Source organism: Candida oxycetoniae, assembly GCF_023343755.2.
Source record: "Candida oxycetoniae strain CBS 10844 chromosome Unknown scaffold32, whole genome shotgun sequence".
NCBI classification, from domain to species: Eukaryota; Fungi; Ascomycota; class Pichiomycetes; order Serinales; family Debaryomycetaceae; genus Lodderomyces; species Lodderomyces oxycetoniae.
Window position 1 is genome coordinate 36,263 of NW_026055467.1, and position 26,413 is coordinate 62,675.

Sequence of the window (26,413 nt, forward strand, 5' to 3'; positions counted from 1 at the left end):
AAATTTGGTATCAAGGTTATTATTTTTCCATTTGGTCGTTATTGCGGAGTTATAAATCCATACGCTTTGTAGTTTGAAACAAAGTATCAAGAGAGCCTAACGAGTTTTTTGGGTTTTTTTGTTTGGTTTTTTTTTTTTTTAAAACATTGGAGACTGGGCTTTGGGTTGTTTTTTTTTTTTTTGAAAGGGTTTTCAAGGTTTCCACTTTTTTTTGAAAGGTTATGGGCACTTGTTGTAGTTGTTTGTCTGGCCGTGGTGGCGATGGCAGTCACAACCAGTTGCTTCTAGCAGAAAACGAACGAGAGGCAATATCGGCGTTGCTACAATACCTAGAAAACAGGTCTGATGTCGACTTTTTCAGTAATGGACCCTTGAGGGCTTTAAGCACCTTGGTTTATTCCGAAAATATCGATTTGCAAAGAAGCGCAGCTTTGGCGTTTGCCGAAATCACTGAGAAAGATGTAAGAGAGGTCAATAGAGACGTGTTGGAGCCTATCTTGATTCTATTACAATCAAGCGATTTTGAAGTGCAAAGAGCTGCATGTGGAGCATTGGGGAATTTGGCAGTTAACACAGAAAATAAAATTTTGATTGTTGAAATGGGCGGACTAGAACCGTTGATTAGGCAAATGATGTCCACCAATATTGAAGTTCAGTGTAATGCTGTAGGTTGTATAACTAATTTGGCTACTCAAGATGACAACAAATCAAAGATTGCAAAGAGTGGCGCATTGATTCCATTGACTAAATTAGCAAAACTGAAAGATATCAGGGTGCAAAGAAACGCTACAGGTGCTTTATTAAATATGACACATCTGGGCGAAAACAGACAGGAGTTGGTCAATGCCGGCGCCGTGCCAGTGCTAGTATCCTTACTTTCAAATGATGACGCAGATGTCCAGTATTACTGTACAACAGCATTATCCAATATAGCTGTTGACGAATCCAACAGGAAAAAATTGGCCAATACAGAACCAAAATTGGTGAGTCAATTGGTTAGTTTGATGGATAGTCCGTCTCCAAGAGTTCAATGTCAAGCAACTTTAGCTTTGAGAAACCTAGCTTCAGATTCTGGCTATCAAGTTGAAATTGTAAGAGCAGGAGGATTACCAAACTTGGTCCATTTACTTACATGTACCCATCAACCATTGATTCTTGCTGCTGTTGCTTGTATAAGGAACATTTCAATCCATCCATTAAATGAGGCATTAATCATTGAAGCCGGCTTTTTGAAACCATTAGTTAGATTATTGGACTACACAGAATCCGAGGAAATCCAGTGTCACGCAGTATCAACATTGCGTAATTTGGCAGCATCAAGCGAGAAAAATAGAACTGCTTTATTAGCTGCGGGTGCCGTGGATAAATGTAAAGATCTTGTTTTGAAAGTACCACTTTCAGTGCAACTGGAAATCTCAGCATGTTTTGCTATTTTGGCCCTTGCAGATGACTTGAAACCCAAGCTATATGAAGCTCATATCATTGATGTACTTATTCCCTTGACATTTTCCGAAAATGGTGAGGTTTGTGGAAACTCAGCAGCAGCATTGGCAAATTTGTGTTCAAGAGTATCACCTGAGCACAAACAATATATTTTAGGCAACTGGTCATCACCAGATGAGGGAATTCATGGTTTCTTGATTAGATTTTTGGAGTCAGGAAGTGCAACTTTCGAACATATCGCTTTGTGGACCATTTTACAATTACTAGAATCAAATAGTTCCGAGTTCAATCAATTGATTTCAGAGGATGAGTTAATATTAACAGGAATTAAAAAGATGAGTAGCTCTCAACAACAATTGACTCAAGCTGGAACCGATAACCAAGAGAGTAACGGTGAGGGAGATGATCAATACGAGGATCCAAAAGTCGAATTGTATAATTTGACTCAACAAATTTTACAAATCTTGGGTTAAGAGTGAAGTAGAGGCAAGAGAGAGAGAGAGAGAGAGAGAGAGAGAGAGAGAGAGAGAGAAGGGCTAATGTGAAAGGATTTAGAGGGTTAAATATGGTGTATATTAATAAAGCCACAAAGAAAAAGAATTATAACAGGTAATGTAATTCAATTTGTCAAAGGCTGCTGTATTTTCGAGTCAGCTTTGGATGCTTGAGAAGGAAGGGGAGGAGTTTTTTTGTCGTCTATTTTCAAATTTGCAAGTTTTCTCATTAATTCCTCAGACCCACTATTATCAGGGTTCAAAGCAGCTTCTTTTCCAGAATCCAAAGTATTCAACTTTTCTTCATTCTCCTTCTGCAATTGGGCTAATTCCTTATCCACTTCCTCGGCAATCTCATCCTCGATTTCCTTATCTTCAGCAACTAAAGCATTATAGTGGTCGTCCACCTTTGCAATCTCTTCGTTTACTTCTAATCTAATTTCATCAATATCTTTCACGTTAATCTTTGCATTTAATTTACTTAAAGTAGCCATGCTTTCTTTCAATGTCGAGACATAATCAATATTAAATCTTGCTTCGTCGAGTTTCTGTAATATTGTCAGTAATTCCATTGTTTGACTATTTAAATTGTTTAACATCTTAACTAATTGGTTCTTTGATAGCATTAGTTGTTTTAATTTCAGTTGGCGAAGCTCCTTAGGCTGGCTGAGAACAGTTTTGTAATCTATCTTTTTAACCCTTTTTTCCAATTCGCCTACTTTATGTTCGAGATTGATTAGTGTAGATTTGACATTAATTATGCTCATGTCTTGGTCGGATATATCACTCTCAGTTGACCATTTAACGTAGGTTATTCCATTGACGTCTTTTGTATAGCAACATTTCAAATCTCGCGACCAATAAGTTAACAATAACTTGAAATCCACACTTGAAATCAGTTTATGGTGCTCCTCTTCCTTTAATGCTTCAATCAACATTTTGGACGTAAACAAGTTACCAAAGTGAGTCTCTTTTGCCACAATTTTATCTTCAATAATCGTCTCAATTTGATTACCAAGTTTGGTCATCTCATCCCAATAGATATATCGCTCATTCACCACCAATTTATCACTCCTTGTCACGCGGAACCCATGCAACGATCTCCACTGTAGCCAATTTGCCACAGAAAACAATTTACCAATTCCAAAATGACCGCTTACGGTACTGAAATAGCTTTCTTTAGCACTAAGAAATAGTGATTCTGGAATTAGGAAATGGTCATCTACAAAAGTTTGTAAAATGCCACCAAGATTTAGAGGCACTCCATATATAGGCAACGCTAACTTCTCCTTAAGATTTTGACACGAAACGGAGACTACGCTACCCTCACCAAATGCATCCGTGGTAATAATTCGAATAAATAATGATTTCCAAGCTTGAATATTTGCTTGGTAACCTTCTGGATTGAGTTGCTTATTCCTGGAAAAGTTGGAATATAGTGAATTCAATCTAGATGGTTTAAATGCAGGTTCTTGCTTTATCAACTCTTCTATATCCAACATCTCATCGTGCCAAATCCCGTCTCTAAACTCAACTCCCTAGAGTTATAATGGGGGGGGGATAAAAGGAAAGAAGGTGGAAAATTTAGCGCGCCATCGCAAAATTTCCTTCTTCGGATCTGCGCCGCATACATTACCAGAATAGGTATCAAAACTAGTCACCAAGGCCAGTTTTCATTTCCTTTGAGTTGAGATGAGTTGAGATGAGTTGAAATGAGTTGAGATGAGTTGAGATGAGTTGAGATGAGTTGCAAATAGTTTAGCTCAATTTCAATCCATTCATGCTAACTTCTACTTTGTCCCGTAGCGCATCAACAACGTCAAGTATAGCTGTTGCTGCAGGCGAATCAGGGTATAAATCAAAGAATGATATGCCTTCATCGCACGCTTTACCGATCCTAGGATCTAGCGGCACTGATCCTAGATATGTGATTCCCAACTCCTGACACAATTTTTCACCTCCGCCTGTGGTTGCCTTGAATATTTGACTCTTGCCGTGACAATTGGGACAAACAAAGCCCGACATGTTTTCAACCAAACCTAGAATTTTTATCTTTGCCTTTTTACAGAAATCAATCTCTTTTCTAACATCCAATAGCGCCACTTCTTGTGGCGTAGTAACTATTAGCGCCCCATCAATACCAACTTCCTTCATTAGCGAAGTGACAGATAAATGTTCGTCGCTTGTTCCGGGAGGCGTATCAACCACCAAGTAGTCTAACTGGTCGCCCCAGTCAACATCTTTCAAAAACTGCTTTATTAACCCATTCTTCTTACCGCCACGCCATATGATCGCCAGATCCGAATCGGGTAACATAAAGGAAATACTCATTAGTCCCAAATTGTCAGCAACGTAAACAGGACTCCACCCGCTGTTTGATTGATGTATGCTTTCGCCTTCTCCAGCACCCAACATTCGCGGTAGTGAAGGACCACATATATCTAAATCCATAGCTCCCACTTCAACATCCTCATCGGCAGCTATCGCCCATGCCAACATCGACGTAAACGTGGATTTGCCTACACCCCCCTTCCCAGAAAGCACAAGAATCTTATGCTGTATATGTGACAACCTCTTATATATTAGTGGAAGGTCAGGATCGGGTCCTTTGGGAAGTTGAGATGAGCATATTTCTTGATTTGCACATCCTTTACAAGCATCTTCCTTTCCCGCAAGCTCGGATTCAGGGCCAGGACAATGCTGAGGCGCGTTTGCTTCAAGCGTCGGCTCAAACTGAGTAACCTTCTGACTGGGTGACATCCTACAGAACACAGAGGGGGGAAGCAAAAGCAAAAGTATATCGTGTTTGTAGAGTTTTAAGGATTAATAATCATTAAATTAAATGGTTATACTACTTTCTTTTTTTTTTTTTTTTGTTCCTCTTCTCAAAGACAGTTAATACTTGTAGAAGTCTATACTTACTCTAAAAGATAGTCCATACTTTCAATAAAGATAGTATGTATTGATACTTAGACAATTGATCTATTCTCATTCATGATATTCTACCATTACCAGAAAGAACTTGGCAAGAAATAGAAGCAGGTTTCACCCAAAACAAAAAAAAAAGTTCAACTACCTAAAAAGACAGCTTTCAAACAACCACCTAAAAAGACAGCTTTCAAACAACCACCTAAAAAGACAGTTTTCAAACAACTTTCTGGTGAAAAAGCAAGTCGGTGTTGTTCGATAGTATCATTAGTCAGTGTGATCCACTATCTCGCTCTACTCGATAATGGGTGCATGTACATGTGCGGCCTATTTGGAGATTCTTGCCTTGAAGTAGTTCTTTGTAGTTTCGTCCATTGGAAATTCCAATATTTTCTTTTTCCGCACATTTGAGATCTTTATATTCTCCAAAGCCAAGTCCCCAACAAATTTGGATATCAAGTTCATGGCTGGTTTCTCCTTTGTAGATTGCACACTTGCAAGTGGCAAATGATCAATCAAAAATTCAAGCACTTCAATATCGCCCTGGTTTTCTTTACAAAGTTGGAAATAATTCTCATAAATACCAGCACCTTTATTCCATTCCAGTACAGGCATTCCGTTTTGCGGAAACTGCAATATCACCTCTTTCAATCGTTCAATCTCTGTACTTGAACAAGATATAACTGTATTGGGACCCAATTCAGTGACTATTGTCTTGTGGACTTCTTCCCAATTGCAGTTTTTCAAAAGTGCCTCTACTTCACCCCAATAGTCACCCCTTTGACTCCGTTCTATTGCCATTGCTTCATATATCATAGACTGCGGCACCTTCAACATTTCAACCAAATACTTTTCGTCCACAGCATCCAATACTCCAACCTCGCCAACTTTTTTAATCACCAACCCTCTAATAAGATCCTTGGCAAGATCATCATCCTTTATACTGGAATAAGCAATCAATGCCTCAATCCAATATCCGGCTGCTTCTAATTGTTGACCAAATTTCTTAGAAACTTCGTCATACTCAAAATCAGCCAAAACTAAGCAAAAGATCCATTGCAATTTTTTACTTAAATGAGAAGTTGTCAATTTCACCAAATCAAAACCAGTGATAAAAATTTTAAACACATCTGAAACCAGGTTCTTCTCAGGTAGCACAGGTTCAAAACGTTCTATCAAATACTTTAACGATTTAGTACCAGTACCAGTATCAGTGCCATCAAATGCCATTGCAGAACAAAGTGCTATATTCCATGGTAAAGTCTTCCACAAGTCACTCGATGGTCCAGCTATTAATTGGTATATTTTCATAATCAGAGCAGGTACTATTTTATGACCACCAAGCTCCCATTTCTTTAACTGTTCCTGTGCACTTTTTTTTATTAAACTGTCACCTTCACGGGCCAAGGATAAAATGACCGCCAAATGTTCACTTCCTGACTTCAATGCGTATTCAATTGCTCTCAAGACATCGTTTGCACACAAACAAATAAAAGCGCACTCCAAGTAGTCCAATCTGTTCTTATCAAGGAGCTCATTAACGCTCTCTTCATTATACAGCCTAAGCCATTTTTCAAATTTATAATCTATCTCTTCAAAAGATCTTTTTTCATTGTATTCAAATAATATTGTAGCCAATTCAATTTCGGCATCACTTTCATTTGAATCACAAAAATCTCTAAATAACAACTTACTGTTTTGGTGTAGTTTGGGTATCAGATTGCTCTTCCTTGATGTAAAAGAACATTTTGACAAAACTTTGCTAAAAACAAAGGGATTATTTTCATCAATTTCCTCTTTATCAGGAACCTCAGATATTGGCCCAAGAAATGTACTATCCTTACTAGTAGCACATTCTTTTGATTTGTTAAATTCCGAAAATATCAAGTCATCAACCTTGGATAAAGTCAACTTTTCTGGAGTCTTTTCCGTCTCAAAAAGAGGTGCCAAAGCTGAATTGAATTGATTCGCCAACTCCAATTGTAATAACCAATTACTTGCTGTTGAAACATTCATATTGTTTCGTATTTTTTCAAAAACAGATTCATCTTCAATAAAAGGTTCATAAACATTCACTTTCATTTCACCTATACTTTCACCCTTTTCTCCTTCTTCTTCTCCTTCTTCTTCTGAATCAATGAGATTTCCGTCAACTTCATCCATGATATCCACGGTATCATTATACCTACTCAATTCTCGTTCTATTTCATCACTAACAAGAGATTGTTTAAGTAGCAAAATACTATCTTTTTGAGGATTTGGAAAGTTCCAACCACCAGGTACTATCTTTGTGTGTTCATTTAATTTCTGTTTTTTCGATTCTTGATCAAGATCTTGGCCCTCATAAACCCTGGAATACTCGAGAGCCGCCTTCATCTCCTTGGCGTCTTGTTTTCTCTTCAACAGTGTTAGTTCTTTGAAGTTTTGAGCATCTTCGTCTATTAGCCCCCAAACACTAAAATGTTTTACTCGAAAAACCCAGGTTTCTGTAGTTGGATTGTAAGATATATATTCCATTCCAATTTGGCTCTTAAGGAAGTTGATTTGCTCATTGAGGTTTGCTTTCTTGTTGACAACACCTTCTAATGTGATTGTTGCGGGGACATTCAACTCCATACCTAAACTTGGCTTATGCACTTCATTTTTGTAAGCTAAAATTGTTTGCCGTTCTATTTGTATAACGTTAGCAAATAATTGTTTTGCAAACAGTACACCACGAAGATCTGCATCATGCTTTACCTTGGTTAGATCCACAGGGTAATCATATGCAATTTGTCCATATCCAACTCTACCAATAATGAAGTTTTCCAAATTTCGAAGACAATCTTCGTCCATTGCTGAAATTTCATCAATTGAAGGGAACGTCCAGTATCCATTATATTGTTGTTGTTGTTGTTGTTGTTGTTGTTGTGGTGGTGGTGGTGATTGCTGAACTTTCTGTCTAAAGTTTCGGTTCTGTTTTTCCTCTCTTAGATTGGGTACCTTTTCCTCCTCCCTCGTCTCCACCCTTTCCTCTTTTCTATTAGTAATGTCAAATGTTTGTTTTGAAAATCTCTTTCTAACAGGCTCTTCTTCTTTTTCTTCAACTTCCTCAATTTCTTCATCGCTCAAATTGTCATTCTTTAACAATTTTTCAGCTGAAATTGCACCCATCACAACTTTATGCTGCCTTGCACTAAGTACTTTATTTACATCAATGAGGTGGTACTTTACAGGTTTCGTTTTTAAAACCAATCTCCTTATACCACCTATCCTTCTAGTATCAACCGATTTGTAAGACGGGTTCGATAGCGATCTAGGCGTCACTGTTGTAGCAGGAAATCTTCTCTTGTTCTTCTTGTCTTCGCTCTTATCTGTCTTTTGGAAAAGGCTAAACAATTGGCCAAGTCTTGAACGTGATGGTAACTTTTTTGGTTTCGTTTCAAGAAGGGGCTCTACATGGACTGCTTTTTCCTCTATTGTGTTGAAAAAATTTGTATTTTTCGACTTGGACTCGTCAATGACCAAATGCGTGGAAGGCGGAGACAAAGTATGTAGTTTTGACAGGTGAAATTGGTTACCATCCGCATCACCAGCACCAGCACCAGCACCAGCAGCATTATCCCACGGATTCAATCGATTGCTATTCTTTGTACTTGGTTTCCAACTTGTTCTACCAAACCACGAAAAACGCAGACTTATTCCACCCTTGGAATCCATATTTGAGCTCGACGAGAAACTGCTAACTCCTTGATTGTAACTAGAACTAGGAAAGTTCTTGCCAGCAGCTGTTCCACCACTCTTTTTTCTTGCATCGAAAGAATTACCAAACAAATTAAACTCTTCTGATTTCGAGTCTACATTCTGTAGGTATTCATTTTTACCCAGTGAACTCATTTCACTCAAAAAATTAAATGACTCCCACAGCAAATCCCCCGTTCAACCCTTCTTCAATGAGTATACCTGACTTACTCCAACAACAAAAAGGTTCTAACTAGGTCTTTCCTTTGGGTCTTTCTTCTTTTGGGTTTTTTTTTTTGATTTTTTTTTTTTTTGGCAATTGAAGAGGTCACGTGACATTATACAGATCTTCTTCTTCTTCTTCTTCTTCTTCTTCTATACGGCTACATTCAACTTTATACAAGACTCGGCAGAAAACCAGAACCTATCGAACTTGCGAAGGTTTGGTTTCATTTGGTAGACTTTGTTGGGGATACCAACGTCAATTAAGTAGTGGGTGATTTCTTGATCATCCTTGTCGTAAGTTAAAACATCATTTTTGTAGGCCAATAGTATACCGGTCAATGGTAAACCCATAGAGATACACCATCGACAATCCACCTTTGTATTTCCATCAGGAAGGATTCCCGATCCTCCATCGATTCCCGAAGGGATATCTAAGGACATTACTTTTCGCAGGTTTGCAGGTGCATTACACCAGCTTATAAGTCTTTTTAAAACCCGTTGGTCTTCAGGCTTGTAAAAAATATCCTCCAAATGATCATCGTATCCTTGTAGTGCGTCTATGATCAATTCAAGCGGGGTACTAAGCTGATTTTCAACAATGTCCACCAACTCTTCAAAATCGGAAGTGATCACTTTCCCTCCAATGGATTCAAAAGATCTCCATTGCTGGTTCAACTGAAAATCTGATTCGTCAAAGGAAGTGACAAAGGCCAATACTCTAACACCGTGGTTACTTAAGTAGCGACCAATTGCAAATGCTCTACTTCCACACCTACCGCTTCCAATCAACAAAAGAACCAATGGTGGTAGATTGTGATTACTCTTGTTACTCAATCTTACAGACCCACCTAAACAACTATCCAATATAAGTTTGCTCAAGTTTGCAGCACAAGTTTCAGTCATCATTGTTGAGCTAACTCCAAATACATCTTCTGCTAATTTCTCGATTTCCAACAATTGGACCGGAGACGCCGTTTGTACAGGTTTCAAGTCAATAGAATTGACAAGACCATAATTTCTAATTTTGATCTTCTCTTGACTAAGCTGGCGAATGGCATTGTTGCCTGGTCCTCCTCCTCCAACACCTCCAACTCTTGCAGAGTCCGAGTTTGGGGTATCTGTTCTTTGCTTGCCAAGTGAAGTTCCAATCGAGTCCCACTTATCCTTTGGCATAGAATCCAAAACCATTTCATTGTTATTGTATTTCATTTTTACCTTTTCTTTTTCTTTTTCTTTTTCCTTAAATTTACTTATATTTTCAATCTTGTTCTGCCCTACCAAAGTATCATTCAACTGAGTATGGTCGTTTTTCCTGAAATTATCAAATATCGATTTCTTGTCAAACATTGCCAAATTCGCTTGAAAATCAAATTCTTCTTCATTCTTTATATCCCCCACAACGTCCAAATCGGAGTTGGGCTCAATATCGCTTCGACCGGTGGATTTGCTGCTTCCTGATGATTTCGGTTTTGGGGTACTGGAACGAGACGGCTTGGAAGCAAATAATATAGCATCGTCAACAACAAAATCCAGAAAGTTCTTGGGTTTTTGTTTTTTTTTCAAACTAGGTGGAAGCTGTATCATTTTGATATCAGCGACACTTGAATTGGGGATGGTAATTGAAGGGAGCGAAAGCAACGGGTCCTTGGTATTAACAGCGTCTCTTAAAGTGATTTGAATACTATCGACAAAAGTTATAACCCCCACCGACGATGAACCATCGTTCAAGGTCAAATTGACCTTGGAGTATAGGAATTCAGTCATTGAAAAACTAACGCGACACACACTATCGAGCAGAGCGAGATAGTGGAGCACAGACAATAACTCTATCGAGCAGAGCGATTAACACTATCGAGTGAGCGATTAACACTATCGACCAGAGCGATTAACACTATCGAGTGAGCGACTAATAACACTATTGACCAGAGCGATTAACACTATCGAGTGAGCGAAATCAACACTATCGAGCAGAATCTCCCCTACACAAGAAAGCGGAAATAGCTCAACAAATGCTAAAAATGGGAAAAAATCTAAAAAATACACACCAACTGCTTCTTTAACTATCTCGATATCCAGGGTCTACTGACCTCTCTCCTATGGTTTCTTTCGAAATGAAAAATTTCAATGCCAAATTAATCTTAATTTTTATTTTATTTTATTTTTTTTTTTCATTTTTCATTTCCATATGGCGCTCTTCTTTTTTTTCTTCATACTCAGCAAACAAGTTCGCGGATAAAGTGGATTCTTAAGCTATTTGAAAGATCAGGGCTTTTTCTTGGTTTGAACTTTACTTTGTTTTCTCTCGAACGTCTACTCTGTGGACGGCTATCCTTTAGAAGAAAGCCCACATTTCCCCCACGGTTCGTATTGTACTGCTACTTGCTTTCCAATTTTTTTTTTTAGTTGGCATTAGTCTTACATCAAACCTTTTTTTTTTTTTTTTTTTTTTTTCACAGTTTTCCAATTTAAACCGAGTTTGTAAAATCCGATAGAGTTTTTCAATTGAACAAAGGTTGGCTACAAGTTCAAGGAACAGGGACAAAGGAAAAGGGAATTTTTTATAATGGTGTCTCCATCGGTACAACGTTTGGACACTTTAGCCACCGAAAAGGTTGGCTTGAGAACCATATTTCTATATATTCCCAATTTGATCGGCTATATGCGCATTTTCACAGCAATAATATCTTTTCTTTGTATGCTGAGGTATCCGCTAACAACAGTGGTATTCTACGGTATATCGAGCATTTTGGATGCATTTGATGGGTATGCTGCAAGAAAATTCAATCAGGGCACGAGGTTCGGTGCGGTTTTGGATATGGTGACCGATCGTTGTGCCACATCAAGTTTGATTGTCTATTTAGCCGTGTTATATCCCAAATTCACAGTGGTTTGGCAATTACTAGTGAGTTTGGACTTGGCATCTCATTATATCCACATGTACGCCATGTTATCTGCTGGCTCAACGTCGCATAAGAACGTTGAAGCTTCTCAGTCAAAGTTGCTTTCCTTGTATTATACAAATAGAAAAGTCCTTTTCTCCGTATGTGCAGTTAACGAGTTGTTTTATGTAGCTATTTATTTACATTACTATGGGTTTTATTGGCTCGGCGGGGTTATGGCGGTTGTTAGTGCACCTATTTGGGTTTTTAAACAAATTGCAAATGTCATCCAAATGAAAAGTGCCCTGATTATTTTGGCAAAATTAGATGTTGACGAACGTAATAAAAGAGTTGATTAGATTAGAAGATACATGTTTATATGTATGACTTGGCAATTAAATAACAAAGTAGAAGGAAACTAAGAGAGGGGGGAGAAAGAAAGAAAGAAAGAAGAAGAAGAAAAAAGGGGAAAGATTATAACGTCTATTAGCTCTAACAGTCTTCATCAGCTTTAGCTATCTCAAGCTGGTAAAAAGCAGCCTCTCTCAATTCCTTGTTTCCATAACTCTCAATATGAGGCATAATCTCACCGATTAATCTAATTACATCCTTTTTATGCCCTAGCTGATTCAATATCTCAAAGAAAATCAAAGACGCTTCAATCAATAAGGCGCCAAATCCGAACCTCTTGCACAGTTCAATACTCTGGACAATCAGAGACAAGGACCGATACGGGTTTCCCGATAAGTTGAATATTCGGCATTTCAAAATATTCAATCGTAGTAGCATATAATCATCCACATAAGTTATTGCTAATGCTTTTTCCAATGCTGCATGATAATTTTCATTCTTAATCAAGACTTCTATTTCCAATAAAGATAATTCATTTCTCAACTCTAAATCCCTAATGTCACTATTAAGGAGCATATTCATTAGTTCGTATCCCATTCTTGTCCTACCTTGAATCAAATATTGCTTAATATGCATCATAAGTGACCGGATGTGTATCGAATTATACAATGAATGATCGCTGATTCCCAGTGCAAGTTTATCCATCTCTTCTACATATTTTTCACGCTCATAGCCTCGCATGAAATCAAGGTATATTCGACGAGACTTGATACTTATATAGTCGGAAGATTTGGCACTATACTGCAATGCTAGATCATCATAAACCCGACAAAGTGGGGTCACACCAACTGTATTCCAGATAGAAGCCGCCATTTCTGCGCATCGAACAAATGTAGGCTTTATGTCATTGACCGCAGTAAACAAGGTGCGGGTCAAGCTCGCCATAAACTCACCGATACTCAGACCACTATGCATTATTTGTAACGTTTCAAAACCAAGATTTATTGCCAAGAGCAGTATATTGACCGAAGCACTTTTCTTGATTAAAAAGTCCAACAATTGATCCTCATTGCTCTTGTTGAACAAAGTTTGCTCTTTCCACAAATGAGGTTTATTGTGCATGAAATTGTAAAACCAACTGAGGATATAAGTCAAAGTTGCATTATCTTTATTTTCCCTAGCTACACTAATTGCTTCAACAATGGAATCAATTGCTTTGTGATCCTCGCCAAAGAATTGATGTAGTGAAGCTTTTGAAATCAATGCAAAATGATAAAAATATTTGGAGTTGTTACTTACCATGTAATCAAAATATTGATGTAATGCATCTACTGCTCCGTTGTAGTTCAACTCGGATAAACATTCCAAATAATTCAAATAATAACAAGAGGGTAGTTGATTAAAATCCAGTGCTTTTATAGAGCCAATAGTACTGGACGCAGTCATCATCTTGATGATTCTTTTCAAATATAGAGGTGTTGGTGTACCATAATTTTCCAAAACTGCAATCTGATTACTGATCAAACTCTCTAAATCTCGTTTTGATCGAGAGATGGTATGTTTATCTCTTTGACTTATACCGATTTTGGAAAGTTGGTTTTCCAAAGCGTTGAACAAGTCGTTTTTATCCGTCTCCATTGGGTCGTCATCCTCACCATCACCATCACCATCACCATCATCAACAATAACAACACGCTGTCTTGATTTCTCGATTTGGCCCTTTGTAGATTTGCGAAACTCCAAAAGTGACTGAAAAATCAACAAACTTTCGTCAAACTCGAGCATGTCGAAAAAGGTACATACTTGTGTGATAAATGTGCCAAACAAGGATTTGCTAGAGAATTGCTTACAAACTTTTGTAGGCTGGTCGTCTTTGAGAATGTGGGTTTGCGAGTTAACGACCAAACTCCTACACCCATTGATCATAGAATGCAAATCTTCGACATTATTGATTTTCCAAGTTTCAACAACTAATTGAACAGTAAATGTCGACTCGCCTAGGGTGTTGACAAGACTCGATAGATCATTGCACGTTTTTAGCTTGCTTTCATTGTTGATCTCTGGTTCTCTCTCAATTAGCTTGCACAAGTGAAGTAACGTTGAGGGTGCTATAGATGTGGTTGCTGACGATGTAGTTGCTATAGATGTAGTCGCATATAGTTTGATCGCCGTAAGCAAGACTAGCTGAAGTGGTGACAAGTCCCTAAAGAGATAAAAACTTACCTCATTGGTCATCTAATTGAAGCAAATTATTTGTCCAACAGAATTTCTATAGAAAAAATTGTATGTGATAACTAAAGCTGTAGATTAACCAAACAAGTTATCAACATCAGCACATTTGGTGATAAAAAAAAGTGTTGCCAAAGTGTTGCCAAAAGTGTTGCCAAAAGTGTTGCCAAAAATGTCTATAATAAAATGTGTTGTAAAATGTGTTGTAAAATGTTTTTGTAAAATGCGTACCAATGACTTTGAAGAAAAAGGTGGTTGCGCGGAACAAGTGCCATCGAGGTTCACCAACTTGACCAGATATGTTTCCACGCGGTTCTACTCTGTCCATAGACTATCTCCATAGACTCTCTCCATAGACCATCTCCATAGACTATCTCCATAGACTCTCTCCATAGACCATCTCCATAGACTATCTCCATAGACTCTCTCCATAGACCATCTCCATAGACTATCTCCATAGACTCTCTCCATAGACCATCTCCATAGACTATCTCCATCTACTCTCTCCATCTACTCTCTCGCTTTGCTCGATAGTCTATATTTACTCCCTCCATCTACACTCTATACGAGTTAAATGCGACTGCTTTAACTGTCTGAGCCTTGTTCTATTATCGAGTAAAGCGAGATAGTCTATATCTACTCTTTCCATCTATCCTCTCTATAGACTATCTCACTTTACTCGATAGTGGAGCAACACTCAGTAGCTTGTTACAACACTATCGAGCAGAGCGAGATAGTGTCATTGACAGCTAGTATGCACCACTATCTCGCTTCGCTCGATAGCGTCGCTCGATAGTGGAGCAATACTCAGTAGCTTGTTACAACACTATCTCGCTTCGCTCGATAGTGTTGCTCGATAGTGTTGCTCGATACTCTATTATCTACAAATCGCCTAATCTTCCTCATCTTCCTCCTCTGTATCTTCTTCAACGTTAATAGCTGGCATCTCAAAGTCTGAGCACTCATCGTCTTGGTTAGAAGTGATTATCAGTATACTATTTTCTGCTCTTGTATCACCACTTGCAAAAACCTTTTCCTCAATTCGTTCAACAACCAGAGCATTTCCAGAGTCTATCTCTATTTTCGTCTTTTTGCCAAAAACTACACCGCCGTCACCGCCGTTATCACCATCACCGCCATCGCTTTCAAAGGGTCTTTTGGAACTGGTAAATGCATATATATTTTCTTCAGAATCATCTTTCAATTGCTTCTCCTCATGCATGCTTTGCTCAACATGTTGCTCATGTTGCTCATGTTGCTCAAGCTGTTGCTCCTTTAGCAACTTATATATGGCAGTCTCCTTTGCACTGCCAAATTTCTTCCCTTCAGCAACCTCCATCTTTTCCGTCTTTCCACATTCTTCCTCCTCCTCCTCCTCCTCCTTCTCATCCTCCTCCTTGACATTCTTCTTTCCTTCATCAGTAGACTCTATAGAGTAATATTTGGGCAACGCAGGGAATCTCGGATTGTTAAACACTGAGATCAACTGATCATCTTCCAAGATTGAAGATACAATAGGCAAAATGTTACTCTTATCGTAACCCGGGTTCAACACGGCATTAACCAACAAATCTCTCAATGATTTCGGTACAATACTCTCCAAATTGGCATTTTTCTGCACTATACTTTCCTTGATAATGAACTTCATTGTCCTGTAATGTTGTTGTGGTGGTAATTCAATCCTCTGAATTACCTGGTTTAGAAAGGACCTCACTACAGATAATGTGATTTCGGAATTAACGCTTTGAAATAAATGTTCATGAGATAAGATATCCGATAAGGCAACGGCAGATGTATTCTTTTTCTTCTTTGTCTTTCCATTCTTCTTCTTATCAGCTGCTTGTTGTTCTCCTAGTAATGTCTCTTTTCTAACTTCGGTCAAGGCTAAAGCAACATCAATAAATGGCAACAACACTGAACTATCAGAAACAGTACCCACCAAATTCAAATAGTCACCAACACATTTCAATTGCTCAACATAGAGCAGTTCATATTTAAACACATCTGATGAACTAACTTTTTTACTACTACTATTGTTGTTATTCTTGACCGGCACAAGGAATTCCAAGATTGTCCAAATGTGGTACAAATGAGGTATCAAGTCGCCTTTAAACTTTAATAACGATCTCAACAAGTCCAATGTGCTCAAATGATTTTTTACCAACGTCAAGCTAACCAATTTGCGAACTTCCTCGTCGCGAACATCGCTCTTGAATGACAAAAACCTCGTGTTGATTGAAAACACAACTTCAATGAGCACAAGGATCATCCCAATGGGGATTCTTACACCGGGAACTCCTCCATCCGTGATATAATGCTTTAGCAAGGCTAACAATATCCCAACACGATTACTCAATTGCAAGAACCCACCCGGTTCATTCACATCAATTTCTAAATCATTGAATAAATTTTGTCCTCTTTCTCCTCTTGCTGTACTAGGCAACTTCTTCAATAACATGTCCAAGCTAGCATCATCTTTGAAGTTAAGGAACTCCTGATAAACGCCTAATATACCGGTTATCTCTCCAACTATACTTTTTACATCATTGCCCCATTTCACATCGGGGTCGTTTTTTTCAATCACTGGTAATATGGCCAATGCTCTGTAAATTGCAACTTTCAACTTGTGAGAATATTCGGCAAATCCTTCTTCTCGCAATAAACCATACAACTTTAAGCTAAACTTGTTAGCAAAAGGTCTGAATGTGTTTGGATGAAACTTTATTATCTCATAAAGTGACTTGATGCACAACGTGGCGTCATATTGAATATTCTTCAAATATAACCCAATAATAGTACTCAATTTGGGAGTTAAGATCTCACGCGTTAATGTAGGCTTGCCTCTGATCATGCGCATCAACATATTGACAGCATCAACAGCACTACTCAAGATTAATACGTTTATCGTACTATTATAGCTTTCCAAAATGGTGATCAATTGAGTAAGAAAATTAGTTCCTTCGCTAGCCAATATGGTATAGTTTTGACAAAGAATGTATACACAGTTTATTCCACACCATTTACTGTAAATATCGCTAGAACGACAGAGTTGTAATGTACGTGATGTCAAATGTTGTAAATTGGATTTGGAGATCTGCGAAAGAAGGGACTTATCATTGCAAAGGAGTGAAAGTGTCGGTATAATTGAAGACGTAGGTGACCCTTTGATCTCCTCTAGTACAAGGTTTATCGACATTCTCGGTAAAATACTAGCGCTTTTTGTTGCTGTTGTTGGTGGTGGTGCTACTTTAGGTATTAGTGATGATTTTGAAAAATTTAAGAAACCTCATCGCATCTCATCTCATCGCATCTTTCATAGTGATGAAAAAAAAAAATAAAAATAAAATACCCTTTGTATAATACCACCTCCAGAAGCCCAGTACTGGTCTTACTACTACTACTACTACTACTACTAGCAATGCCAATACTTATACTACGTTTTCAAAAAAATTCAAACAAAAAAATCAAGCAGTTTCTTCTTTTTATACTTCTTCTACTTCTACTTTAACAAAATTTTATAAGTACTGATTTCGAATCCCTTTAGTGTAATTGGAACAACATTCCCCTTCTCAATCTTTACCTTTTCAATAACTTCATTTTCTAAAGCATTTGTCTTTTCAATTTTATCAACATGAAACAATTTCTCATCAATAATCAACTTCCCTTTACTTTCACCACCAAGAGATTCGTAAACTCTGACAACTATGGATTTTTCCTCTTTAGTTAATGAAGCATATTGACTCACATCGATATCATTTTCACCACGTTTGATATGACTCAACACTAATGACCCACCTTCCTGTTGCTCTAACCTTATTGCATTGAAGATATTCGTATCTGCATTACTAGGAATCAACTTGTAGTTGAAATTATACCCAGCATGAACAGTATCAATCCCTAAACTACCTCTATGTGGATAAATTGCATATTCAAACATTTGAACACCCATATCTGCGCGATTATCTGGGGCCTTGGCACTTCTTAATAGACTCAATCTCATCAAGTTGCCATGTATAGAGCCACCGTATTTCCCATTGTTCAAAATGGAAACACCATAGTTGTGTTCACTCAAATCCATAAATTTATGATGACAAACTTCAAATTTTGCTACATCCCATGAAGTATTATAGTGAGTTGGTCTCTTGGTAATACCAAACTGAGTCTCGTAATTAGCTTCAAGAGCCGAATTGATAGTAGTAGGAAATTGAACCTTGAGGAACTTGTAAGTTTCATGCCATTGCACTTTTGACGAAAACTTGATGAAGTTGTTGGCTGTATTGACATCGTTGACACCTGCCAAAGAAATCACCGTTTCCATAAAAGAGTTGGGGGAAATCTCATGTGTCACTAAAATGGAGGATTCTAATGGATTATCTACGATAATCCTTGTTTTAGAAGCATCGAGCAAAGTGAACTTCTCCAATGAATACAATTCGGTATCCCAAGCAGGGAAATTCAAAGGCTCGTCATCAAATAAAATGAACTGATTGCCTCCAACATACTTATTCTCTTGTTTTGTTTGAGATGTAGCCGAAGAATCTATAATCTCCCTTTCTGCAACTGTATCATAAAGCGAAGTAATAATACCAGTTGACGAAATTTGTGCAACTAATAGCCCATTGGATAATGTATAACCGCCATCATCGGTAACCTTGACGCTCGAAGGGAACCTTACCTTCTTATGAATCGTGGTCTTGCCATCAATACTGTCGACGTTGATTTTGATCTTCTTCTTCTTGTCGTCGTTTGTACCAACAGTAGAATGACCTTTACTGACTAGACTCTCAAACAAATCGGGATACTCGCTTTTGTCAATTTCAACAATTTCATTTCTTCTATTGTGGCTCAAGGTATTTACCAACTCCTTTTCATTGGCCCCCTTTTTGTTTCTCGATACATCAAGGGCACTACGAATCAACTTGTTTGCCCTTTCCAATAACTTACCCAACATGGGGAAAACCTCTTCATAATAAACCATACCAATACAACTACCGGGCAAGACATCATGAAACTGACACAAACATAAATCCTCCCATAACTCTTGAATCTCTTTACCAGGATATTTATAGTCATCAATGACCAAGCTCGTTATTCCAGCAATTAATTCCAAATCGTGCAATTTTATTTCACCTAGTCTCATAAATTTCTTAATTTGTGCTTGCACAGTATATGTACCACGATGGAATTCCAAATAAATTTCACCTGTCCAGGTTGGTAATGTAGCACCGTTATTTGACTTTGCCAAAATATGATCGTAAAACTCATCAATTGAAACGCCCAATGCAACCGAAGGAAGTAGCCCACCACATTCATTACTTAAACCTCTACATCTTCTCAACTTTTCAATCATTTCTTCAGTTGGTCCACCACCTCCATCACCATGTCCGTACAATAACAATCCAGTAGGTACATCCCTCAAGTTCTTATGTTGACGTTGCGACCTCATAACATCACCGAAATGGGCCTCTGCTGTATAAGTGTTTGCCGGAGGCATGTGCACCAATACTTGCGACCCATTGATTCCCTTCCAGTTGAATGTAGACAATGGAAACGTGTTTATATTATTCCATGATAACTTCTGGGTCAAGAATCGATCGATACCAGCTAATTGACAAATTTGAGGAATTTGTGAACTATAACCAAAAGTATCAGGCAACCAATATATATTCGACTGGAAACCAAATTCATCAAGAAGAAATCTCTGTCCAAGGACAAATTGTCTAATCAAACTCTCTCCATTTGGCAAGTTTGTATCATTTTCAACCCATGATCCACCCAATGGAATAAATTGATTAGTTGTGAATTTTGCATGAATTTTTTTTAAAATTTTTGGATGCGATTCTTTCAACCATTTAAATTGTTGCATTTGAGAAGCAACAAAGACATATTCAGGATATTTTTCAGCAATCTTCAATTGAGTTGTCCAGGAACGTACAATTTTCCGTTTTGTTTCTGCAAATGGCCACTCCCAAGCAGTGTCGATATGGCAGTTGCCCACACCAAACACGTCAACTCTTTTTTCCTCATTTGTAAAAGTATCAAACACATCTTCTGAATTGATTTGTTTTCCCAAAATTTTTGTCGCTAGTTCACGACATTTGGTAATAGAGTTGACATCTTGTGGGTCAAAGCTGTTCATTATCTTGGTAGCCACATCAGCGGCTTGATGCTTTTGCCAGTAGCCGCCAGGGAACTCTCTTGCAGCATCACTTATGATCCAAAAGTCCCAGAATAATCTCCTTGCCTCCATATTGGGCACCACCAAATGGGCCCTGTTTAATCTGAAATATCTATTTGGATCAGGTTCACCCTCTGCTCCATTGCCAAACATCCCGTTGCACGCGACTTCAATATAAAACAACTGTTTCCCAGTTTTTTTAAATTGCTTGGGAATTTCAAATAAATTCCGTTGTCCGCCACCGGTGAAAGCCTGCAATGGCAAGCCCTTAGCATCATAAATCAAAGCTTCTGAGCTGGAGTCCCAATCGATCTCCAACGTTTCGTATTTGAGCCAGTTTTCCGGTATATCCAACTCAAATTTAACCCAAAAAGTCTTCCAACTAGGACCAAAACTGTAACCTAGCCCGATATTTTCCCATTTCACGTTTCCAAAGTCAATATCCCTAAACAAAGGTCTTTGGGTCTTGTTATTTTTATCAGGAACTCTCCATGATTTCAAATTGCCAATTTCTTTACGATGAATATCGTAAAACCGGGGTAAATTCAAATGAGCATACTGGCCTCCAGTATTGGTAAATTGCCGTAACCTCGACTCGTATAAATGATCAACCGGCTTGAAATTGGGGTACCTGTTAAAATCGTCGTATCCCATACCTATATTCCTTATCTCCTTATCTCCTAACCTCCTTAATCCCTTACTAATCCAATGAAAAGCTTCACCAAGGAGTTAATACTCAAGAATGTAAAGTGGTCTTGTTCTTTTCAAAAAGAAAAAAAGTGCGGGGGCGCAATTGACCGGGCCGGACTTTTGGGAAAGTTCGGAGATAAAAAAATAAATAACAAATAAGATAACGCTTGGTAGCGATTAATAGTAGCTTGTTACGAGACTCAGGAGGTTGGTCCTTTGGAGTGCTCTGTTTGTGAGTGAGTGAGTTGAAAGTGTTGAGTTATGTAGTGGCATAACAAGCTACTGAGCGAAACTATCGAGCAAAGCGAGATAGTGGAGCAGCACTGACTAATGACACTACCGAGAAGACCTAAATAGTGGAGCAGCACTGACTAATGACACTATGTCACTCTACTCGATAGTGTTGTAACAAGCTACTGAGTGTTGTTCTACTATCGAGCGACACTTTCGAGCAGAGCGACACTATAGAGAAGAGCGAGATAGTGTTGTTCCAAGATACTGAGTTTTGTAACAAGCTACTGAGTGTTGCTCTACTATCGAGTGGCACTATTTCGCTCTGCTCGATAGTATTGTGACAAGCTACTGAATGTTGCTCTACTATCGAGCGGCACTATCGACCAGAGCGAGATAGTGTTGTAACAAGCTAATCAGTATTGCTCCACAATCAAGCGACACTATTGAGCAGAGCGACACTATAGAGAAGGGCGAGATAGTGTTGTTCCAAGCTACTGAGTTTTGTAACAAGCTACTGAGTGATGTCCCACTATCGAGCGGCACTATCGAGCATAGTGAGATAGTGTTGTAACAAGCTAATCAGTATTGCTCCATTAGCTCGCTTAGCTCGATAGTGTTGTAACAAGCTAATTAGTATTGCTCCACTAGCTCGCTTAGCTCGATAGTGTCGTAACAAGCTAATCAATATTGTTCCACTATCGAGCGACATTATCAAACGAAGCGAGATAGTGTTGTAACAAGCTACTGAGTGTTGTTCCACTATCTCACTCTACTTGATAGTGCCGATAGTGTCGGTGGCTGCTAGTGTGCACCACTATCTCGCTTCGCTCGATAGTGTCGCTCGATAGTGTCAATAGCAGCTAGTGTGCTCCACTATCTCGCTCTGCTCGATAGTGTCGCTCGATAGTGTCGCTCGATAGTGTCAGTAGCAGCTAGTGTGCACCACTATCTCGCTTCGCTCGATAGTGTCGCTCGATAGTGTCAGTAGCAGCTAGTGTGCACCACTATCTCGCTCTGCTCGATAGTGCCGCTCGATAGTGTCGCTCGATAGTGTCGCTCGATAGTGTCGGTGGCTGCTAGTGTGCACCACTATCTCGCTTCGCTCGATAGTGCCGCTCGATAGTGCCGATAGTGTCGCTCGATTGATTACTTGAGTTTCATCTATTCTGGCTATACATTAATACTCTACCGACTAAAACAATCTCTTTTATTCCCCGATAGTGTCAGTGGCATCTAGTGGCGGCGGCACCTAGTATTGCTCCACTATCTCGCTTCGCTCGATAGTGTCACATAGTCTCTTATTGGATATGAACTTCCTTATCCTCTTCAACATTTGCAATTTCGGGATGTTTCTTTCCCAATGCATCAGCATGAACAGATGGTAATTCAACAGCAAACCCTTTAATCAAGCTAAACTCATTGGTAATTTTGCCACCAGATTCCTTAATCTGGTTCTTTATCGATTCTGCCGTCTTATCTGGACAATCTTCTTTTAATGTAACAATGTACCCCTTAACGTCTGACATTTTTCGTATCTTCTGTAATTGTCTTGTCAATAGCAGTATATTCAAGCAAATCAAACTAAACCTCACAAAGCTATCAATAATAAAAGAAAACGTATATGCTTTTTTTGTACTTGTTATTTTTATCATTGCTATTGATATACCCTCAGGCATTTACAATAGCGCGTGCTACCAGTTGTGATAAGCCAGTCATTGTCATCGTGCTCCCACCATCTCGCTTTGCTCGATAGTATCGTTTACTTTTGGTCAAACGCCGTTTGTCGATTAAACAGGTAAAAACGCTTTTTGTTAGCTTGTGAGGGTGCTTGTTTTGATAGTTGAATATTTTATACTGGCAAAGGTTAACCATTGATAACTGCAGCTTTCTATTTTTTGTTTTGCTTAGTAAATTCACCAATGATAGCAATATATCAAAAGTACTATACTCCATTAGATAGGTTCATTAATAAATTCAGAAGAAGGGGATTTTGGATTTATACGGGACTCGTTTGTTTCTCTTTAATATATATGTTTTACGAAATATCAAACCTACCCAGCTTGCCACCACCACCACCATCATCATCATCACTGAAATCCCAAGCTGACTCTAGAAGGAAGAAAAAGAATAATGATCCTAAAGTAACAGAATTCGTTATCAAAGAAGAAGTAATAGTGAGACCTTGAAACCGAGCGACACCATCGAACGAAGCGAGATAGTGGAGCACACTAGCTGCCACCGACACTATTGACACTAGCTGCCACCGACACTATCCCCCTCTGCTCGATAGTAGAGCACACTAGCAGCCACCATCTTAGCAAAATTCATTACTATAAGACCAACACATCTCAAATCGACACTATCTCGCTCTGCTCGATAGTGTTGTAACAAGCTGCTAAGCTACTAAGTGGAGCAGCACTGACTCCTGACACTATTGTATTATCTTTATATTAAAAAGGTCTAAAACGTTACAGAAATGAATCATAAAAAGAAGAAAAAAAAATCAAACAATAATATCCCATCCCAATCCCAAAATCAACTCTAACCTCCCTTTCTCTACCCTTCCTTTTTCTGCTCTCCCGATAGTGTCGGTGGCAGTCAGTGCTGCTCCACTATCTCGCTTCGCTCGATAGTGTCGACCCTCCCTTTCTCTACCCTCCCTTTTTCTGCTCACCCAATAGTGTCGGTGGCAGTCAGTGCTGCTCCACTATCTCGCTTCGCTCGATAGTGTCGACCCTCCCTTTCTCTACCCTCCCTTTTTCTGCTCACCCAATAGTGTCGGTGGCAGTCAGTGCTGCTCCACTATCTCGCTTCGCTCGATAGTGTCGACCCTCCCTTTCTCTACCCTCCCTTTTTCTGCTCACCCAATAGTGTCGGTGGCAGTCAGTGCTGCTCCACTATCTCGCTTCGCTCGATAGTGTCGACCCTCCCTTTCTCTACCCTCCCTTTTTCTGCTCACCCAATAGTGTCGGTGGCAGTCAGTGCTGCTCCACTATCTCGCTTCGCTCGATAGTGTCGACCCTCCCTTTCTCTACCCTCCCTTTTTCTGCTCACCCAATAGTGTCGGTGGCAGTCAGTGCTGCTCCACTATCTCGCTTCGCTCGATAGTGTCGATAGTGTCGATAGTGTCGGTGGCAGTCAGCGCTGCTCCACTATCTCACTTCGCTCGATAGTGTCGATAGTGTCGATAGTGTCGATAGTGTCGATAGTATTCATCCGTATAATAAATCAATAATAAAACAAAATCCCCCGCCCCAAGTAACTTTCTGAAATACCAGCTTTAACCATTTTGGCTTCATTTTCACAAACAAGTTGCCACAATTATAACCTTCGCTTTCAACTCCAACACCCCACTTGATATTTTGTCTTACATTACACCCACTCCAGAAATTCCACCATTTACTACGTTCACAAGGAACGATTCGCAACACATTCTTCATAAGAGGACCAGTTGGTCCATTGATATATTTGTATCCGCCAATTATCGAATGCTTTTGTCTAGGATCGTTAGATGGTAACTGTTGATCTCCCCAATGGCCTTTGAATGCTAACCAATTGCCATAGCTCCATTCACGTCCAACAAAATGTGGATTTGAGTTGTTCAATGCAGGAAAAATGTGTTTTCCATCATAAGTATATCCTAAATAATTCTTTTCTGGGTTCCATAAAGGACCGCGATCAGTGAAATCTGAAAGTATATCGTATGGTAGGTCGTGAGGATGTTGTCCCACACTAGGATAATTTGCATGAGTACCTCTGGCGCTGAAAATAATTGGATGCCGTTCATCTAAAGTGTACTTCTCTAAATTCTCATAATAGAATGCACCGCCACCACCATGTGCCGACATCCATACTATAATTGGTTCTCCTTTATAAAATCTCACCAATGAGTGTTCCCAGTCTCCAACATGGTTCCCATAGGGACCTTGGCCCATGACAAATGGTCCTAAATTAAACGAGTAAAAATAAAACCAGTATGAATCGACCCATCCGTTGCCCTTGTCCACTACAATCAAAGTAGCAGGTGCATTCTTAATCTCTCCATTTATCAAATTAGGTTTATTCTTAATACCAGTAATCCATTCGGGATCAGTGTCAAAATCTGAATTTGAAGTCAAATACAAATTATCGGAATCTTTAAGCTTGGCCAATTTTTGTAATGTTAAGACGCCTTCGTCTGTCCCCGGACACACTGTGCCGTTCTCGTACCTCACATGGAAGTTTGAAACAAACTCGCTAATATCATAAGGCAAATATCTTTCTTCGCTATATAGGTAAACCAAAGGCGCATAATCTAGCACATATTGAGGGATTTCGCCTGGTTCCAAAGTTCGCTGCTCCTGCTTGGGCAAACTCACTATTGGCGGGAAATCTTTATACTTTAATGGATCTTTCAAAATGTTTGAAATCTTGACTTCTTTGTAATCATCTTGTATTGCGTTCAAGATGTAGTTGTTGGCATCTTGTACGTCAAAGTAATCTTGTGCTTGAAGATCTTCAACAAAAACCGTCAAACCAGGTCCTGTCAACAAGGCTAGCCCAATCGCTATAGAAGAACACAACATCTTCCCCATATCTAGCCTCTTTTAATGGTGTATGTGTGTGTAAGCGTGTCACTTTGTTAAATACAAAGGAAGGAGCGATTATTGGAAAAAAGTATCGCCTCGGCTATTCTCTTCTCGGTTATCTTTAGTTCTTCTCTTCTCTTGTTATCTTCAGCTATTCTCTTTTCTGCTATCTTCAGCTTTTCTGTCCTCTGTTATCTATATATTCTATTCTATTCAGCTATCTTCAGCTATCTCTGTTCTCTGCTATTCTTGAAATCCCGGGGTATCCTCTACAAAGGCCAAAAAAAGGGGATTACTATATAGAGCGATTTCGGCTGATTGATATCTCCCTCTTTGATAAACAAAAATTGATATGCAGAAAATTATCATCAGGTACACTACCAATCTGAGACAAGAGAGGGGGAGAGAGAGATGACTCTAGATGGAAAGAAGAAGAAGAAGAAGAAGAAGAAGAAGAAGAAGAAGAAGAAGAAG

At 38.9% G+C, this 26,413-nt stretch overlaps 11 protein-coding genes across 11 annotated transcripts; 2 read left to right on the plus strand and 9 right to left on the minus strand. All coding sequences in view use genetic code 12, as the record gives it.

Annotated features, from left to right (window-relative positions):
- Window positions 1–221: 221 nt before the first annotated feature.
- On the plus strand, window positions 222–1,916 carry VAC8 (protein anchor; the record flags this gene model as incomplete). The annotated part of the gene is made up of 1 exon (XM_049325023.1): window positions 222–1,916. The coding sequence occupies one exon, from the start codon at window positions 222–224 to the stop codon at window positions 1,914–1,916; it is 1,695 nt and encodes a 564-aa protein (XP_049179257.1).
- Window positions 1,917–2,062: 146 nt separating this feature from the next.
- KGF56_003668 (uncharacterized protein) lies at window positions 2,063–3,614 on the minus strand (the record flags this gene model as incomplete). Its single annotated transcript, XM_049325024.1, has 2 exons — window positions 2,063–3,459; window positions 3,599–3,614. The coding sequence occupies 2 exons, from the start codon at window positions 3,612–3,614 to the stop codon at window positions 2,063–2,065; spliced, it is 1,413 nt and encodes a 470-aa protein (XP_049179258.1).
- Window positions 3,615–3,695: 81 nt separating this feature from the next.
- On the minus strand, window positions 3,696–4,697 carry KGF56_003669 (Mrp/NBP35 family ATP-binding protein; the record flags this gene model as incomplete). Its single annotated transcript, XM_049325025.1, has 1 exon — window positions 3,696–4,697. The coding sequence occupies one exon, from the start codon at window positions 4,695–4,697 to the stop codon at window positions 3,696–3,698; it is 1,002 nt and encodes a 333-aa protein (XP_049179259.1).
- Window positions 4,698–5,192: 495 nt separating this feature from the next.
- KGF56_003670 (nucleocytoplasmic transporter) lies at window positions 5,193–8,741 on the minus strand (the record flags this gene model as incomplete). Its single annotated transcript, XM_049325026.1, has 1 exon — window positions 5,193–8,741. One exon carries the CDS (start codon window positions 8,739–8,741, stop codon window positions 5,193–5,195), a length of 3,549 nt encoding a protein of 1,182 aa, XP_049179260.1.
- Window positions 8,742–8,960: 219 nt separating this feature from the next.
- Window positions 8,961–10,574, minus strand: EDC3 (Edc3p; the record flags this gene model as incomplete). Its single annotated transcript, XM_049325027.1, has 1 exon — window positions 8,961–10,574. One exon carries the CDS (start codon window positions 10,572–10,574, stop codon window positions 8,961–8,963), a length of 1,614 nt encoding a protein of 537 aa, XP_049179261.1.
- Window positions 10,575–11,505: 931 nt separating this feature from the next.
- On the plus strand, window positions 11,506–12,048 carry KGF56_003672 (CDP-diacylglycerol--inositol 3-phosphatidyltransferase; the record flags this gene model as incomplete). Its single annotated transcript, XM_049325028.1, has 1 exon — window positions 11,506–12,048. The coding sequence occupies one exon, from the start codon at window positions 11,506–11,508 to the stop codon at window positions 12,046–12,048; it is 543 nt and encodes a 180-aa protein (XP_049179262.1).
- Window positions 12,049–12,181: 133 nt separating this feature from the next.
- KGF56_003673 (anaphase promoting complex subunit 5) lies at window positions 12,182–14,275 on the minus strand (the record flags this gene model as incomplete). The annotated part of the gene is made up of 2 exons (XM_049325029.1): window positions 12,182–14,119; window positions 14,264–14,275. 2 exons carry the CDS (start codon window positions 14,273–14,275, stop codon window positions 12,182–12,184), a joined length of 1,950 nt encoding a protein of 649 aa, XP_049179263.1.
- An 886-nt stretch (window positions 14,276–15,161) lies between these two features.
- Window positions 15,162–17,465, minus strand: KGF56_003674 (uncharacterized protein; the record flags this gene model as incomplete). The annotated part of the gene is made up of 1 exon (XM_049325031.1): window positions 15,162–17,465. One exon carries the CDS (start codon window positions 17,463–17,465, stop codon window positions 15,162–15,164), a length of 2,304 nt encoding a protein of 767 aa, XP_049179264.1.
- A 303-nt stretch (window positions 17,466–17,768) lies between these two features.
- Window positions 17,769–21,101, minus strand: AMS1 (alpha-mannosidase; the record flags this gene model as incomplete). The annotated part of the gene is made up of 1 exon (XM_049325032.1): window positions 17,769–21,101. The coding sequence occupies one exon, from the start codon at window positions 21,099–21,101 to the stop codon at window positions 17,769–17,771; it is 3,333 nt and encodes a 1,110-aa protein (XP_049179265.1).
- Window positions 21,102–22,669: 1,568 nt separating this feature from the next.
- KGF56_003676 (uncharacterized protein) lies at window positions 22,670–22,897 on the minus strand (the record flags this gene model as incomplete). Its single annotated transcript, XM_049325033.1, has 1 exon — window positions 22,670–22,897. One exon carries the CDS (start codon window positions 22,895–22,897, stop codon window positions 22,670–22,672), a length of 228 nt encoding a protein of 75 aa, XP_049179266.1.
- Window positions 22,898–24,583: 1,686 nt separating this feature from the next.
- KGF56_003677 (uncharacterized protein) lies at window positions 24,584–25,945 on the minus strand (the record flags this gene model as incomplete). The annotated part of the gene is made up of 1 exon (XM_049325034.1): window positions 24,584–25,945. The coding sequence occupies one exon, from the start codon at window positions 25,943–25,945 to the stop codon at window positions 24,584–24,586; it is 1,362 nt and encodes a 453-aa protein (XP_049179267.1).
- Between the last annotated feature and the right edge of the window lie 468 nt (window positions 25,946–26,413).